Raw genomic sequence first — 15,987 nt, 5'->3', positions numbered from 1 at the left:
GTCGGCACCACGCAAAGAGCTATGTGATGCTTAGAGAAAGCGGAGCTGAGAAAAGCATCTTGCTTTCTTCCCCCAGAGCCCCTGCTCCAACTATGAAGCAGCACTTTCCGCTGCGCGGCTTCTTTGTGGAGTGCCTGTGGTTATTTATGGAGCCTGGTTCACGTGGGTGACTCAGCACCGTGATTCAACAGATTCCGGCCGAGAGCCTGCAATGACGTGGAGTGGGGCACCTCGGTGGGGACCGTCCCGCAGCGGCGCCCGGTGAGCGGCACCGGCCTCCGGCACAGCCCCTGGGGACAGTCAGGTCACAGCCGGTCCTGAAGCCTATGGAATCTGTAAATGAATTGCTGCCTACCGCCAGCTAAATATGGTGGCACTGTAATGTCACACCACATGTTCCGGCTTCTTCCATAATCCTTAGGGATTTAGGGCAAGTTCAACTGTCTGCAACGCTCCGTCCTCCATGCACCCCCACCTCACACCCCAGAAAGGAAGGTCTCTACACACACACACGCACAGTCTTTCCAGACATGGCAAAATTAACCGGATGAATTAATGAAAAGTGTTCACAAATCTGCAGCGAGCACTTTCATCCCTGATTTTCCATTAACACCTCCGATATCCACAGAGCTGCCCTGGCCGCATGACTCAGAGCAAGACGCAGCAGAGATGTGCACAGCCCTGACTGCAGTTCCCTCTCCTCCCAATTTTCTCATCTTTTCATCCACCCCCACCCTTGGGCATCTTCTGTTTGAATAGGTTCCTTGTAGCCCTTGATGGCAGTGCTCTAGTTACATTAAAAAAAGCATGTAAAAGACATAAATAAGGGTAGAGCTACTTTTTGACTAAGCATGTGCAGATGAGGCTATTCAAGAGTAATCAGGAAAGTGGTCAGGAGAAATGGAAGTCCAAATCAGACTGGTACTGGCAATAATTTGAAGCTTGGAGCTGAAAAGCATCCATGCATCCTTCCTCCCTGTCCGTGGTTCCCCAAATTCTGTACTTACAAGCTCTGCGGGATGCCAAGTAGGGATGCGCAAGGATTTCAGCCAAGAACAGTTTCAGGCCAGTAACCTTAAAAGTTTCTCAACAAGCTCGTGCAGCTCCTCAAAGAGCAAATGTAAACCAAGTCTTGGAATAGGGGTAGACCAAGGTCTCCCTCTTCCAGCATCGCTAACCGTCTGTCAGCATTCAAAACTTGGGCTGCTTCATTAGCACCCTACAGAAAGCATCCTTCTCGGCCGCTGGTCCGGAGGCCCCTGCCTGCTCCCCTACCCACCCAGGGGCTTTGACAGGCAGAAGAAGGATATGACCCAGCATTTTCTCCAACAGACCTGGGCTGCCGTCTTCGCACGAAACTTATTGCCAATGGGTAGGCAGAGACGCTGCCCTAAACTAGAAGTGATGGGTCTGACTTTCAGCCGTTCTCAGCACCTACATCTCCGGCCGAAGGCAGCAGCAAGGGCAGGGGCTTGGGCACCAGCAGGCTGCAGAGGAGGAGGAGAGACACCCTTATCCATTCTGTCAGCTACGTGACAGCCCGACCCGCTCCCCTCCCTGGTTTTCGCTGACATTTCAGAGCACCACGGCTTCAGCAGCGCCCAGAGGCACCATCAAGAACAAGGAGACACACAAGGACAGTCCTTGCCATGAACAGCTGAGAGCCTACCACTACCTTGCATGCCCCAATAATTAGGGCACAAAATGAGTCCTAATCACTTTTGGAAAATGAAAGCTGAGGACACCCTGTACCGCCCTGCCTTACACATACCGACACGCTGTCCTTTGCAAGCAGAGAACCAGAAAGGCCAGAGCTGACGTTACTGAACTGGTCTGCAGCAGGCCGGGATCAAAGCAGGGTCCCACAGAGCTGGCCTGAGCTCTGCCCGGTCCTCGTGGTCAGTTTAGAGCCCTGCCTGCCCCTGCGTTTGTGCCCACCGGCTGCGAGCATACTTTTGGAGAGCAGGGGATAGATGTTAGAGCAAAATTTGGGCACACTTTGGAGCAGCATGTGGCTCTCTGGAAGGACCCAAGAGAAACTCAGCAGAATCGAGCCCAGCCAAAGCGTGGTCGTTATGCCAGATGCTCATCAAAGCCTCCGTAAAAGGATGTGGGTTAAGCAACATAGCCAAAGAGTGGAACTCATTTTTTCTACTCAAGACTAAAGAATGTGAATTTGAAAAGAGCCATCTGAATCTAGTCACCCTTCCGAGCTATGATTTTAGTAGGGAATAAACTCCCAACTCCTCAGTGAGCAGCTGTGGGGGCTCGGACTCTGCAGCATTGCACAGGAGGGGCAGCAGGAGGGGACCGCGTCTGACAGCGGCCCCTCGCCCTGTTCATACCCACGGCACGGAGGAAAATACCCTGGCACAGCAGCACCGCAGCCTGGTGCAAGCAGCTCTGCCCGGGCGCATCCTTCCCAGCCCTGCTTGGAAAAGGGACGTGCCTATTATGCTAAACATTACATTTGAACTGCTCTAATTTAAGCAAGAACCAAAACAGCTCCAGGCAACAGCTGGAATCCAAAGGCTGCCAGAGAGGGTGCAGCTCCGAACACTGCTCCTGGTTTAGAGAGGCCATTTCATCCACCAGATGCCGAGCTCCACTCATTAAAGAGACCAATGTTCTCCCTCTCCGAGACTGTGGACGGGGAAGAAGAGATGAAAGAACAAAGAACTTCAGATAGCAGATTACTCACTCTTGGCCACTCATCTGTTAGGTCATCTTAGAAACAATCAGACCAGGCAAAGTCATTACTACAACAGTCATGTATTAGCATCTGCTATGTTTATCTCCTAAATACTACCTCCATAAAACCACGTACGAAGGGCCCATCAGATTGTCAACAATTGTATTTGTTTGCAAGATAGCACAGAAGTACTGGAGATAGATACAGAATATGTTCTTGATATTGCCACTGCTGGCACTAATCACAGCACCTTGAACCTGGACCTGCAGCACCAACACCGAGGCATCAAAGAGAGCAGGATTGGGCCCGTGTCAACAGGCAGGACAGCTGGGAAGAGCCCGTTGGATTTGGTCCTGCTTCATGCATCATCAGTACAGTTAATGGCTAAACTGCGTTTCCAGATTCACCATGGCCAGTTCTGACGGAGCAAGCAGAAATAACGCCATGCGAGGTAGTGATGGCGGGCCAAGAACGCGGCAAGAGCGCAAGTGGGACTCAGAAAAGGAGCCAGTTTGAGAAAAAACATTGCTGGAAAATGGGTGATGCGGCCCCAAGGAGTTGTATTCATAGTGTCAATCCTTGGGCCATAACTGTGCATTTAATATAGTTCGTTTTCTTCATTTGTCACCCTGGGTAATCACACATCACATCCTCTGAGTCACTGACAAACGATGGCCTCATCCTGCACCCCCACCCCCTTTTTGTGTTTGTTTTAAAGGAAATGGTCCCATTTCATGCTTATAGCGATGGAATTATCAGACCGATTGGGCCTCAGAAAATGTTTTAGTCCCTAGAACACAGGAGCTGTCCTGATCACACCACTGCGCCTGTTTTTAGCGGGTGACCTCCCCAAGCTAGCACGGCCACGGTGGCAGCTGCGGGGAGCGGGACCTGCCTTCAAGGGCCAGACAGGCAGGATCGGCACGGCAGCACTCAGCTTCTCCACGGGGACTGCAAACGTGAGAGCTGGGGTCAGCAGCTCCTTCAGCTGGGACACCTCTGGGCTCTGAGCAGAGACCTGTCAGCTGGAGACTTGTTCAGAGAAACTCCTCAGGACATTAACCAGCTCCCTCAGAGCACTGAGAACTAACGAGGTTCTTCGGGACACTCAGACTTTCTAAAATCTTGCATACGCCAACCCCTTCTCTCCCTTTCTGCTCCTATTTCTCTCACCCTCCCCTTCTCCAGGATCTTCAGACGTCGTCTTTTATGCACGGTTAGCCTGATCCCAGCCTACTGAGATGACTGGAAGGAGTACATTGCTTTTGAAGTTACTCCCAAGGGTAAGGACAGCTAAACTGGATTAAAAGAATAAAGCAATTTTGATTTTACACTTGAAAGATAGGTAAATTTGCTTGCTCACTAGGAAACACTGAGCAAAGGCTCATGGCCCCACCAAGCTGAGAACAACCCGGGTATCTCCTGCTCCCCGAGAGGCAGCACGATGCCCTCGGGCCTGGGGCAGGGGCAGCACCTCACTCGCCCCCTTGAACACAAGCATCCAGGGATGGACATAGGAACAAAACTTTACCGTTTGCAATCATGAACGGCATGAACCAGAGAAAAATCTACCAAAAAATTGAATGAAAAAACACAGTCCACAATATCCGGATCAAACCCTGCCAGCTGACCCTGAAAGACCAGAGAGGTTTTGTTTGTCAGGTGTATTTCTACAGCTAGTAAAAATAAACACATTAATAAATAACTATTTTTGTATACCCTGGAAACACTCCTGATCAATATGTGGCTTGCTACCATAGAGGGTTTTTTTCCTTCCACCCAGCAGAAACTCATGACAAAGGAAAACACATCTCATTTATGAACTTAGCTATAAATACTTTTGCTAACTGCCATTTAGGAATTTCATTTCCTGCTTGAGCAAGTCCTGTTGAAAGAGGCAATTACCAAATTTGTTTCTAGTTATAGAAATAAATGTTTGTTGCTGCCCACATCTGTTTCGACAGACAAATTGCCAGTCACGGACGCTCCGAGGAGAGCAAGTGCTCCATCCAGGGAAGGCTTTGCCACCTCTCCAGAAAGCTAACAGCAATTAAAGGGATTGGGTTTCCGATTCCAACTTCATTTGAGCCCCCTCTCCCGCTGCAACGGAGCTGCTTCACACCGACGGGGCACCAGCAGCTTCACCGTCAGCCGCAGCCGCCTGCACCACGTCACCCGGTGCACACCGCCGACTCCCTGCTCCCTCCTCCTGCTGCGGCAGAGACGCTAAGGAATACACGTTTCATTAGTCACCAGGCCCATCAAAACAAGGCAACTTTAATTCTGCAGGTCACGAGGATCCGGTACGCTGCATTTGTTGTGTGCGCAGAAAGGAAGGCAGCAGCAAAGCATTCTCCTCGTCTGCAAAGCGGTGAGATGGCACGGGCTTTCCTGCTCCGTGTGGGACATCCCACTGCAAAACAGCCAGTGGTGACGGTGCACAAGTGTGGAGATGGAGGTTCGTGCCTGTCATCAGCATGGACCACAGCCTCTCCCAGCTGAACGCTGTACGTACCGGGTTTTACTGTGCCTCTCTCCCCAGTGTCCTCCTTTCCACTTCCCTCCACCCTGGCTGTCCTCCAGAAAGTTTCCATTTCCACTTATTCCTGGGAAAACTTTTCATCAGCCGATTCCCAACAAGCTCTGGTCCTGTGGGACCATCGCTGGAGCACAGGCACCCCGAGAGGGACACGGGGACAAGCAGCAACACCCGTGCCTCCCTGCCGCAAGCACAACACCCATTGCCTCGTGCCCAGCGCCTGACTCCGGGATGTGGCAGGGGCGCGGAGAAGCCAGGAAACACCACGAGCTGTGGCCGGGGAACCTCTGCTCCTCTGGCATTTTTCCTGCGTGAATCAGCATGGGTCCCCACACGCCACCGGTGCAGCTCTGAGGAGCCCATCGGCATTCGGGAGCGGCACCAGGGTCCCCGCCGTGCCCCCGTTCCGAGGCCGCAGCACTGCACCTCCCCGGGGGCTCCGGGACATGTGTCCCCGGGCAGCAGTGCTGCACGGGCTGCCCCGACGCGCAGCTCGCAGACGGGTGTCGAAACACGGATTGAGCAAGTTGGCCAAAGCCACGCAGGTCATGACAGGGCTGCAACTGCGACCGGATTTCCTCAGCCGGTCAGCAGGACACCTCTCCCTTCTCCGCTTCTTCTTAAGCGTCGTTATCGTCTGTATTGTTTTGCAGCTTTTGCTTACAAAAGGAGTGACCTTTCCACAAGGTAATCACTCCCATGGAACAAGGACAATCTTAAGTTAGACATAATTATGCACTGCAGAAAAAAAAATTTATGCAAAACGCATGCAAATGCCCAGACTGCGTTTGGTCACTGCAATATTCAAGTTCAATTCTTGACCTGGTCTGAACACCACCAGATGGGAGCAAATGCATGTGCATACTCTCACACAGAGATGTGAAAAAAAAAAAGTATATTTATATATACACACACCAGAGTGAATGGGGGAGGTGAGTAAAAACGCCCCAAATCTGACAAAATTAAAGGTAATAAATTTACTTCCACCTCAGCTGTAGCAACAGCCTGAGAAAGGTTTTAACTCCTACAGCAGATATGCTGGCAAGTCTAAGTTTTGTTGTAGTGTTTTGTATCTGTGAGTTTTTAAGCAGGCACAAAAAGAGAAGCTGTCCTCCCATGTAAAACCAGCAGCGTTTGCTCAGCAGAGCGGGTTTCAGAGCCGAGAACGGGACTGCGTTCCCATGCCCTCCCCTCGCCCGGCTGCGGCAGGATGAGCCGAGCCTCCCCATCCCCTCCCCATCCCCTGGCACATCTGCGTCCCTCCTGCCCGCCCCATTGTCCCCAGCACCCCGTCCCGTCCCCACGCAGCCCCCAGACGGCAGATTGATGACATGGAACGGCAGTGGAGAGCCGACCCGCGAGGTCAGCCCCAACAATAGGTTTTTGGGGGCGGTTGGAGGGAAGAGGCCGCAGGGGCGAGAAGCCCCCAAGCTCGCCCATCCCCTCCGCAGAGGTGATTTCTAGCCCGGCTTTTCAAGCCACCTCCGCGGGCCACCCGCCACCTGCCCGTGGGGACGGGGACGCTGGGCAGCGGGTGGCACCCCGGCCCCCGGGAGCAGAGCGGCAGCTGCCCTCGCACCGGGGCGGAGGGCGACTTCGGGAGGACGGGAAGGGGGGAAGAGCACAGAGGGGAGGATTATCCATGGACACAGCTTGTCCCCTTTTCACTGCATTTAACAATAAAGCAGTAGCTATAGCAACAGGGTTAATTAATGCATCCGATTTGCATAACTAAAACTCTGAACCCATTCAAACCTTGGTGATATTTTCATTCTTAAACCCGGCCCGCAAGGCTGTGCTCTTATGGCAAGGGGAACCCAAACAAACAGAGGCAGAGGGCTGTCCCGCTGCGCTTGCGGGGAGCCGCAGGTACACGCAGGCCACCGCGCGGAACCAAACCGCACAAAGCCACCCCTCAGCTGCGGCGTGACCTGCCCGTGAGGCTCCAAGAGCCATTTGCTCCACATACCTTTATTTCTCCTCCCCGAAAGCATTAGCATTTGCAAATAAGCATACAGAAAAAGAACGGAAAAATAGGGACTGAAGCGTTCTTCAAAAAATAAAATGGGGGGCAAAGTGATTTTCAGAGATGGAGGGAGTAAAGCACATTCCAGGACAGAGGGGGTAAGGAGATAGGCAATGTAAAGGTTTCAGACTATCGTATAACCAGAGGGGGAAATGTCTTCTCACCACAAACATGCATCTGCATGATGTCTAGACAGTCATAAAAAGGGCAATTAAAGTACTGCAGGCTGCAGTAAGCTAATGTCTCCTCTCCCAGTCTAAACAGTTGAAACATACCGTACTAACTTCGAAAAAAAAATATAGGATAGAGAAAGACAAGTTTGTAAGGAAAAATGTTTTGAAATTCAGTTTTAAATAAGCCAGTAAATTAATTCAACCTTGTCAAATCTTTGCCTTATAACATATCAAATATTCCGCCTGCGTCCTGTCTAGACTGCGATAACAAAGGGCATTTAAAGCCCTGCAAGATGCGCTGACAGAGTAGCCATTTAAAGATGCAGTATTGCTTTCTCCATCTAAACCGATTTGTCAGATGGAGTTAAAATGAAAATGATAAGTAATCACTCTGGTTCACAACCATTTCAAAAGAAAAAACCACAAAACCCCCACAGCTCATAGATATAAACCCCAATAAAATCATCCCAATGTATCATTCCAGTGGGATTTGTTTGGCTTTTTTTTTTTTTTATGGCATTTGCTTATTTTTTTTTATTTTGTTAATCTGAGTTGTCACTACCTTTCTGCAGCCACGTATTTCTAAATAGGAGTGTATTAATTTTGAAAAAGCCAGCTCCAAGTATTAATTGATTTATTGATATAAAATGATGACTTGCAGAGAAACACTATTATAACTCCAAGGGTTAACATTGAAAAGGACTTTTTTTTATTATTATTTACTTAAAAGCAAAAAAATAAGCTATCTCACATGAGAGAAACTGGCCAGTCTCCATCGCTGACACAGTTCAGCCTGGGGAGTCACTGTCCTCAGGAGAGCAAGAGAGAAAGAAAAGTTAAAGCAAACTATGTGGGTGTGCACAGCATGTTGGGTTTTTTTCTTTTTTACTGAGAAATGACAATTTTCTGGAAAAAGCAAAAGCAGATATAAACCTGTGTAACACAAGAAACATTCTCCTCCCTTCCTGAGCTTTATCAGCTGTTGGAGAACCTAAATCTCAAAAACTCACCAAAAACCCAAAACACAAAATAGCTGATGTGGCTTAGCAGGACGGGTAAGGCTGCCCACGATGGAGCAAGCGCAGGCCTACAGCTACCCCACAGGCAGCCGCTTCTAACGACGCGCAGGACTGACGCGGAAAGGCGTTGTTTTGTTGTGACACCGCATGGCCAGAACCCCTGGCGAGGGAGGGGGGCTGGGGTGTGCCCAACCCCAGGTCCAACTGCGCCGTACGGTCACTTCTATGGGGGGGGCACAGTGGGGAGAGTCACCCCTGGGAGTTCAAAGCTGGACCGATTGCAGGTCCTCTCTGCTCCTCACCCGACAGCATCCCACCGCCACCTCGTTTGCACCTCCCTCTGCCTCCCCACCCTTGTTTCTTAATTATTATTTTAATAAGACTGTTTCCAACTTCACTGCTCATTCCGCAATAGCCCAAGGGCTACAACTGTTCATTAGACAGAATTTCTGCTTTAATTGCACTGACACAGATGTGTAGGTTATCTGGAAGAAATTACTAAAATGAGCAGTAAAAAAAACGGGGCTGGATGCTTTTCTTCCCTTATGGAGAGTTTAATTTAACAGTATTTCCCTCCATACCCTGTACAAGCAACATCATTCAGTGCATTGCGGGTTCGCAGAGGAATTAACCCCGAATTGTTCCTGCTGCCAAGGTGCGTACAGGTGCACTTTGCTCCCCGCGCTGCGGGGGGTTCGGCAGGGGCACACAGCACAGGTTTGCCTCCGGCGGCTGCAGACGTGGTGCCCGACACCACCCGACCCACGGGGCTCTGCAACGCAGCCCCTCCATGGATGCACGGAGCAGAGCTGCGCAGCAGCCCCGCTGTCCCGGGAGAGGAGTGGGTGGCTGACACCCTGCCCTGCTGACGTGTCCCCATCGCCGGTGGGATGGCCCATGTCCCCCCGTGTCATCCCGGGAGCACAAGTCAGTGACGTTCACCTGAGAGTGGAAGTAACCCAGACCACCGATAAAGCTTTAGGGAAGAAGTTCAACCTGTTGCACTGCCTTGACCTGACTGTAACTCATGGGTTTTGCCATGAGGCTAAAACAAGGTCGCCGATGACCACCCGGCTGCAGTCACCCTGCGCGCCTGTGATGTCATGGCTTTCAGCAACTCCAGAATCACGACCCCTTGGTAAGATGTGGAAGCACCAAACCCCAGCGGGGCAGGAGGCGATACCACCGCTGCCCCACGGCTTGTGCCCATCCCTGCACCAGCACTGCGGGTGCCAGGACCAGGATGGGAAACAGGCTCCCTCGTCCCCCCGTCACCCTCTGCAAAGAGGTAAACCACCAGACATAGAAAAATGTCATCGCTTCTGCTCAACAGCGTCCAGGCTTCGAACTCGCCACGGTTGTGCAGCTGTCAAATCAGCCATGGAGTTTACATGAACTTCCTCTGCAATTCATGTTGGCGAGAGCCAGACACATAATAGCCTTGGATTCACGGAGAAAGAGCTGCCAGTGTTATTTCTATTTAAAACCTCTATTTGAGCTTCATGCACTCATTCTTCACACATCGTACGCATGCACATACACACAAAATGCAGAAGTGAGCCAGATCCAGAAGCGTTTCACTTCACCACAAGCCCTGCCTAATAGTGATTTCAGGTTTTGGCTCACTCTTATTATTTAATAGATTTTAATTCAATAATAAAAAGTATGAACCTGCCAATTCTTTGTTATGTCTTCTTGCCAGGAAGAAAAAAAAAAAAGAAAAAAGAAAACATGCAAGAAACTTGCTACCAAGTTATTTATCGAACAGTTCCAGGCAAGGGGCTGCTCTCCCCAGCAGCACAGAGGAACCCTCCAGGCCAGGTGAAGGCTGAACCTGCGGGAACGCTCAGCCAGCCAGGGTGGGCTGGGGCAGGGGGAACAAGCAAATGCACAGCAAGGGTTCAAGTCCTATTTCTGAACATGTCTAAAAGCCATTAAAAATGTCTCTTTCAGAAAACCCCATCTTTGATTTAAAAGGGTGGGGGAAAATTCACAAATGCTTCATGTCAAAAAAAGTCTGCATTAAGGGGAAAAAAAAACCCCAACAAAAAACCTTTCCTTTGTTGCTAGGGGACTTATTTGCTCTCTATCTGCTGAGAACCTTTAAAATTCCACCATTATATTTTAACAAAACCCTAAGACTGAAGCATCTCGTGCTAAAATTCAAGAGACAGAGCAGATCAGTTCCATCCTTCATTTGTAAGTACTTTGCTCAGACCTGACTGCATTTTGTATCTTGGTCCTCGATGCTTTTTGGCAGTTTGCTCTAGACTTACTGGCATGGGCTAAAAGGTTTCAATTTAGCTGGTGTCAGCTGAGCATCTGTGCCTGCAAGAACTGGAGTGGGGGTGATCCCGGCTGCATTTCAAAAGCACATTTCTTTTTGGGAGCTGCCACAATAATTTTAAGTCTGGGTGTGTTTGGGTAGCAGGGTGACTCCCTCCGAGGGGTCCCCACTTCGATCCTGAGCGGAGCGCCCAATCCTGGGAAGCATTCCTGACCAGTGGAGGTAAAAGGAGCTGGGAACGCTCCCTAACCTGTGACCCTGCTAACAAAAGGCAGGGAGAGCGTCTAGACCTCCAGTCTGACGGCGAGTGAAGGCGAGCATTGTGCTGCCTCAGACAAGGCAGGCACACACGCGCTGCGGGACGGGAGCAGCGATGCAAACCCCAGCTGCAGCCAGCGACAGGCATCGCCCCCAAAGCCCACCAGGTTACTGAGGGAGGGAGGGAGGGGGGCGACGCACAGCCCACCCTTCCTCGCCAGCGGCTTTTGGGGCAGCTCCCAGTGCAGCTGGACCCGCGGAGATGAAAGAGCTCATCGAATTTCCAGCCTGACCGGCCCCAGGTTTCCCTATGCCTCCGTGTATTGCACACGTACCATCTTCACTCTCCCAAACACAACCATCCCGTGTCCCAGCTCCGTGCAGATCACCAACAGAAGAGAGCAAAGGAAAAAAAAAAAAGTGCTGCCTTCCATAGAGCCTTCATGTTTTGCTTTCCCTGTCTGTCTCAGTTAAAAAGGGATGAACCAAGGTTTTTCCTCTCTGCCAAGCCTGGAGATCAGCTCAACGTTCAGAAAAGCTGAATCTGAGACCCAGCTCTGCCACGTATTGCTTGTGTGACCCTGGCCAAGCCCTTTGGCTTTTCTGCATTGGAGGTCTGCACATATAAAAATACAAATACCCTAAATAAATGCTAGAGCTAATGGCAGGTTACTGCCAGGGAACTGCACTAAGAGGAAACAAAAGACCTATTAAAAGCCCTCCTTCATCTCTGCCAAAAAGAAAACGCTATTACCCAGTACTTAAAAGGATGCATTAAAGGAGAAAGAGCAGCCGGGGGTTTCAGGACACCCCTGGCAGAGCAGCAGCACTCCTGGCCAGCCACCCCCATGCGCCCCCAGGACGATGGGGCTTTCCTCAGGGTGCTCCCACACCCCAGCCCTGCCACCACAGGCAGCTGGAGCAGCACCTGCCTCGAGCACGCCTGGCAAACAGCATGATCCCACACCAGAACGCACCATCGTCAACCTGCAGATCAGAACCAGAACCGCTGGCAAAACTGACATGAAACAAAAATTGTTAGCGTCACCCTCCTCGAAGGAAAGATTGCTTCTCAGAATCTGGGTTTTCTGCCAGAAGACGTGTTCCACATCCGCTGTACGGACGCTGAAACCAGAGGGACCCACATGTGCAGAGATGGCAGCACCACCCTGGGCAGCAGCGGCACCCGCTAGCCTGGGCATGCTGCTCCGCACGGGACCTGCCACCCTGGGCACAGCCAGCTCCCAGGCAGGATCTTCAGGGCTTACAGCCTGAAGCCCAGCAAAGCCACCCCCAGCAGCTGAGATCGTTTATGTAGCCATTAAAAGCCCACCCCCTTCTGATGGGAGGTGAACTATTAACACCTTGTTTTATTATCCTGGTAGTCACCTGATGCCAATCCTTCACCAGAACACCCTACCACCTCCATACCTTTCTACCTAGAGAACAGGTGAGGACAGGGAGTTTCTTCTCCCCCCTGCCTCCATCACTTCCTACTCCTTTTCCAAAACATCATCTTTCCTGCAGCAACTCCTTCCCAGGTGCTCCGGGTGCCCAGGGCCACCTGGGCACCGACGCTGCCTGCAGAGCCATGGTGGCACCGGAGCGAGATGCCACGCACCTGCAGGCTCAGCCAGGTCCAGCCCAAACTTCCTCGCAGCTTGGCACCTGCCATGGCAGCAGCTCATCTCCTGACAACTGCGTGTGATTTATTTTTGGTACACATGCACAGGGAGACTGACAGATCTTACACTGGGATTTTATCGGCAGTATGCAGCTATGGAAACAAACCCATTTAGACTAATATAACAAAATGCCCAAACTCACAACAATAAAATAAAGAATGATGCATATGGGCATTTTCACAGGGGAGCGTTGCAGTGAATACAGAGTGTGACCCAGCTTCTGGGAAACAGGGGAGGTCTGTGTGTCTGCTTGGACAGAATTCACCCAAACCCCTAAAAATCAGTAGGCATCACATTTTCGTCCAGTTAAATATTTTGCCTTCTGAATTTTGTTTTGTGCAAACCTTCCACCCTGCTCTTTGATTTTAAAGAGTGCATCGTCTCCTAAATCAGATGAGTGGCTCCTTGGTGAGGGCATCTCCTCTTCACCCTCTGTACCCACTCCCACTCTGTGAGAAGCAGGAAAGCCGACGCAAGACCCAACAGAAACTGCTGCACCCCTTTTTGCTCCCCGTGGGGAGGGTGGCAGCACCTGCCCATGCCCCAGTGCACAGCAGCCCGATCCCCTCTCAGCGGGTGAGAGAGAGCCACAACACACTTACGGAAATTCAAGAATCTGGTGTCCACACCGCAGACATCCAGGAGTTACCAGGATGATGGTGGAGCAGTTTAAAAACCCAAGAAAAAACCCACGGTGAAAGCTGAACCTCCCTCGAGTCAGTCTCGGGTGGTGCTCCCTGCCCAGCGTTTGTGTTTTGCCCCCGCCACGTGCAGGGCTTTAGCCCAGATGACACGGGGATGGGCACCGGCATCTCTCCCCGAGGGTCCAGGTGCCACGGCACTCGAGAGGGGAGCGGGTGGTGGAGGTGGCCATGTCTGGCAACACCGGCCCAGGCTGTAACTGCAGACAAGGACCCAGACAACAAAGGCGAGGCAAGAAGCCATCCCATGGACACAGCCATGTCTGGCAGACTGCAGCTTTCAGAAGCTTGGGAAGACTTCCCCGACGTCTGCAAACGCAGCTCCTCGCTGGGCACACAATTAAGCTAGCAGCAAGATCACTAACATCCTACACCGTACTCCAAATAATATCCATCTAGTAAGATTAAAAATCCCCAAAGAGTACAAGTGTGTGACGAAGGAGCAAGCAACTGGAGACTGCAGGGAACAACTCTACAACAACAAAAAATATATTTAATCTTCTGTTATTTATATTCCAAGAAAACCGCATGTTTTCACTTGCATCTTTGCCTCCCTCCCTGAGGCACAAACATACACACAAAATGGGACAGGGGAAAAGGACAGGGAGCAGGGAAAGCAGGAAGAGCAGCACAGCTAGAACATATCCCTGCTCACACGCTTTCCTAAATCACAGGACAAGAAAACATGTGCAACGGTCGGGCAACAGCAAACACCTTTTGCTGCAGTGAAAACGCCCCGAGCTACGCTGCTCAGAGCACCGTGACACTGGGGCCCCCTGCACCCGCCTGGCGTAGTTATTGAAATCTGTTGTTTAAGGCATTAATATACAATAAATATAAATAAATCATTGACTGCTGCAGGACAGCTTCCCTACGGACTGGCGTGAGCGTCCCAGCACCGGGGCTGTGTCCGCCCTGCACGCACCGGCTGCTCCCAGCCTCGGGCTCCTGCTGTTCCCCTGCCTGATGCCTGCACCACGGTAACGCTGCTGGGGAACCGGTGGTGTCTTACAGCTTTTTTTGCACAAGGCAAAGACTATTCTGCTGTGCGACCAAATTGTGCCATCAGGCTCAAAATAAAGAACTGAAATAATTCTTTTTTGTCTTAGATTATGATTTTTACTAATAGATGCTTGATAAAAGCCTAATGAATTATTTGTAGGTATTATAAGCACGTTAAAGATCTGAGCGTGGTTATAAGCCAAAGTCATAAGCTCTATTGACTTCCCAGGCTCTATAACAATTGATTAGCCATCTATTAAAATCATTTATTCACCACTTGTTAACACTTTATTTAGTCGGTTCTTCCCTGGCATGCTTGGGACACCACATGTGAGCAAAGACACCTTATTTTAGAGGTATTCTCATAAACTCAATGCTAAATTGAGAGAGACACCCATAAATGTTACGACAATGTCTTTTTAAACCAGGAAAGGCTCTTTTGCAAACAGGTTCAGTTCCAATCCAGCAGCCTGGTTCAACAGGGCTCCCGACCCTGATTTCGTCCATCCTGAACACGGGCAGCTCCTGCAATGATCAACAGGAGTCCAACATGCCAAGACTTAAAAGGCTTCAGATTATCAAACTACTTTCACAAAACACAGTGAAAGTTTTTTTTCCTCGATGTAATGCTGCTCATTAGTTTGCCAGAGCAACAGCAAATGGAAGAGTACTTGCGCTTAAAAAGACATTCAGCCTTTATAGATGTTTCTCAATTGAGCAGCAGAAGAAAAAATCCCATCCAGGATTACCAAAATGCAATCTACTATTGGGAGACAGCAAATACTGGGTTTGCAAAATCAGCCTCTGAAGACAGGGCTGCATCCCGCTCTGCACCCCGAACAGCAGGTACCTGCTGCTCTCCAGGCAAGGCAATGTACCACCCGTTTCGTCAAACAAGTAACCGGGGTGTTTATAGTACAGCAGCTGCAATCATGCAATCAGCCTTCATAATTAGATCTTGGCAACTCTTGAAATACTTCACTTACCCAGTTTACCTGGAAAGGTGCGACCTAAACATTCAGTGCCTGGAGACATTTGAAAGAAAAACAGAAAGCATCCGTCAGTGATGGGAGCCACCTCCGACCAGCTGCAACACACACCCCAGCTCCCCTCTTAGGGACTCATTCCTGAGGAGCTCCCCCATAGCCAACCATGGCTGACATCTGCACCCGAGCCTGCCGCCTCCGCAGAAGCCAGAAGTACCAACAGCACCACAAGCCGGGTCTCATCACTCCCGGTAACGACCCCACACGCTTTTCCCACACCAGAAATTGCAGCGCGAGGTCCCATTCCTCTCCAGCCATGCCACTGCACAGGCTTCCCCAGAACCACTCTCCTCCTGCACTCGCGGCCAACTCTCCTGATGGCACGCTGAAGACTTCTGAAGGTCTGCAAAGTCTTCGGGATCCCTCAGCCCACCCCAGACCTCCCCATCATGTCCCACAGCACCAACTGCTTGTCTGTGGCGCTGGGCAGCACTGTGCGCTTCAAGGCGCCGGTGGGCTATTTGTCACGTGCTGTCTCCTCTGCAGACACACGCCGCCGAGCCCCACGTGCTGCTGAGCCTTGGGGAAAGCTCAGGGTTCCCTGACACCCCATCCCCAG

At 50.9% G+C, this 15,987-nt stretch overlaps 1 protein-coding gene across 4 annotated transcripts in view; it reads right to left on the bottom strand.

Annotated features, from left to right (window-relative positions):
* PMEPA1 (prostate transmembrane protein, androgen induced 1) overlaps window positions 1-15,987 on the bottom strand; it is a 49,491-nt gene that overhangs the window by 17,532 nt on the left and 15,972 nt on the right. For 3 of the 4 annotated variants that reach the window (XR_008579691.1, XM_054846013.1, XM_054846014.1), the window contains exon 2: window positions 15,369-15,407. The exons of the other annotated variant lie outside the window; for it this stretch is intronic. Coding sequence is in view for 2 of the 3 variants with exons in the window: in XM_054846013.1 (XP_054701988.1) it covers window positions 15,369-15,407 (39 nt within the window). In the remaining variant the exon portion in view is untranslated. The remainder of the gene's footprint in view (window positions 1-15,368; window positions 15,408-15,987) is intronic. 4 annotated transcript variants of the gene reach the window in all.

Source organism: Grus americana, chromosome 17 (assembly GCF_028858705.1).
Source record: "Grus americana isolate bGruAme1 chromosome 17, bGruAme1.mat, whole genome shotgun sequence".
NCBI classification, from domain to species: domain Eukaryota; kingdom Metazoa; phylum Chordata; class Aves; order Gruiformes; family Gruidae; genus Grus; species Grus americana.
Note: the sequence above shows the minus strand (reverse complement) of the source record. Positions and strands in the feature narration are given on the sequence as shown.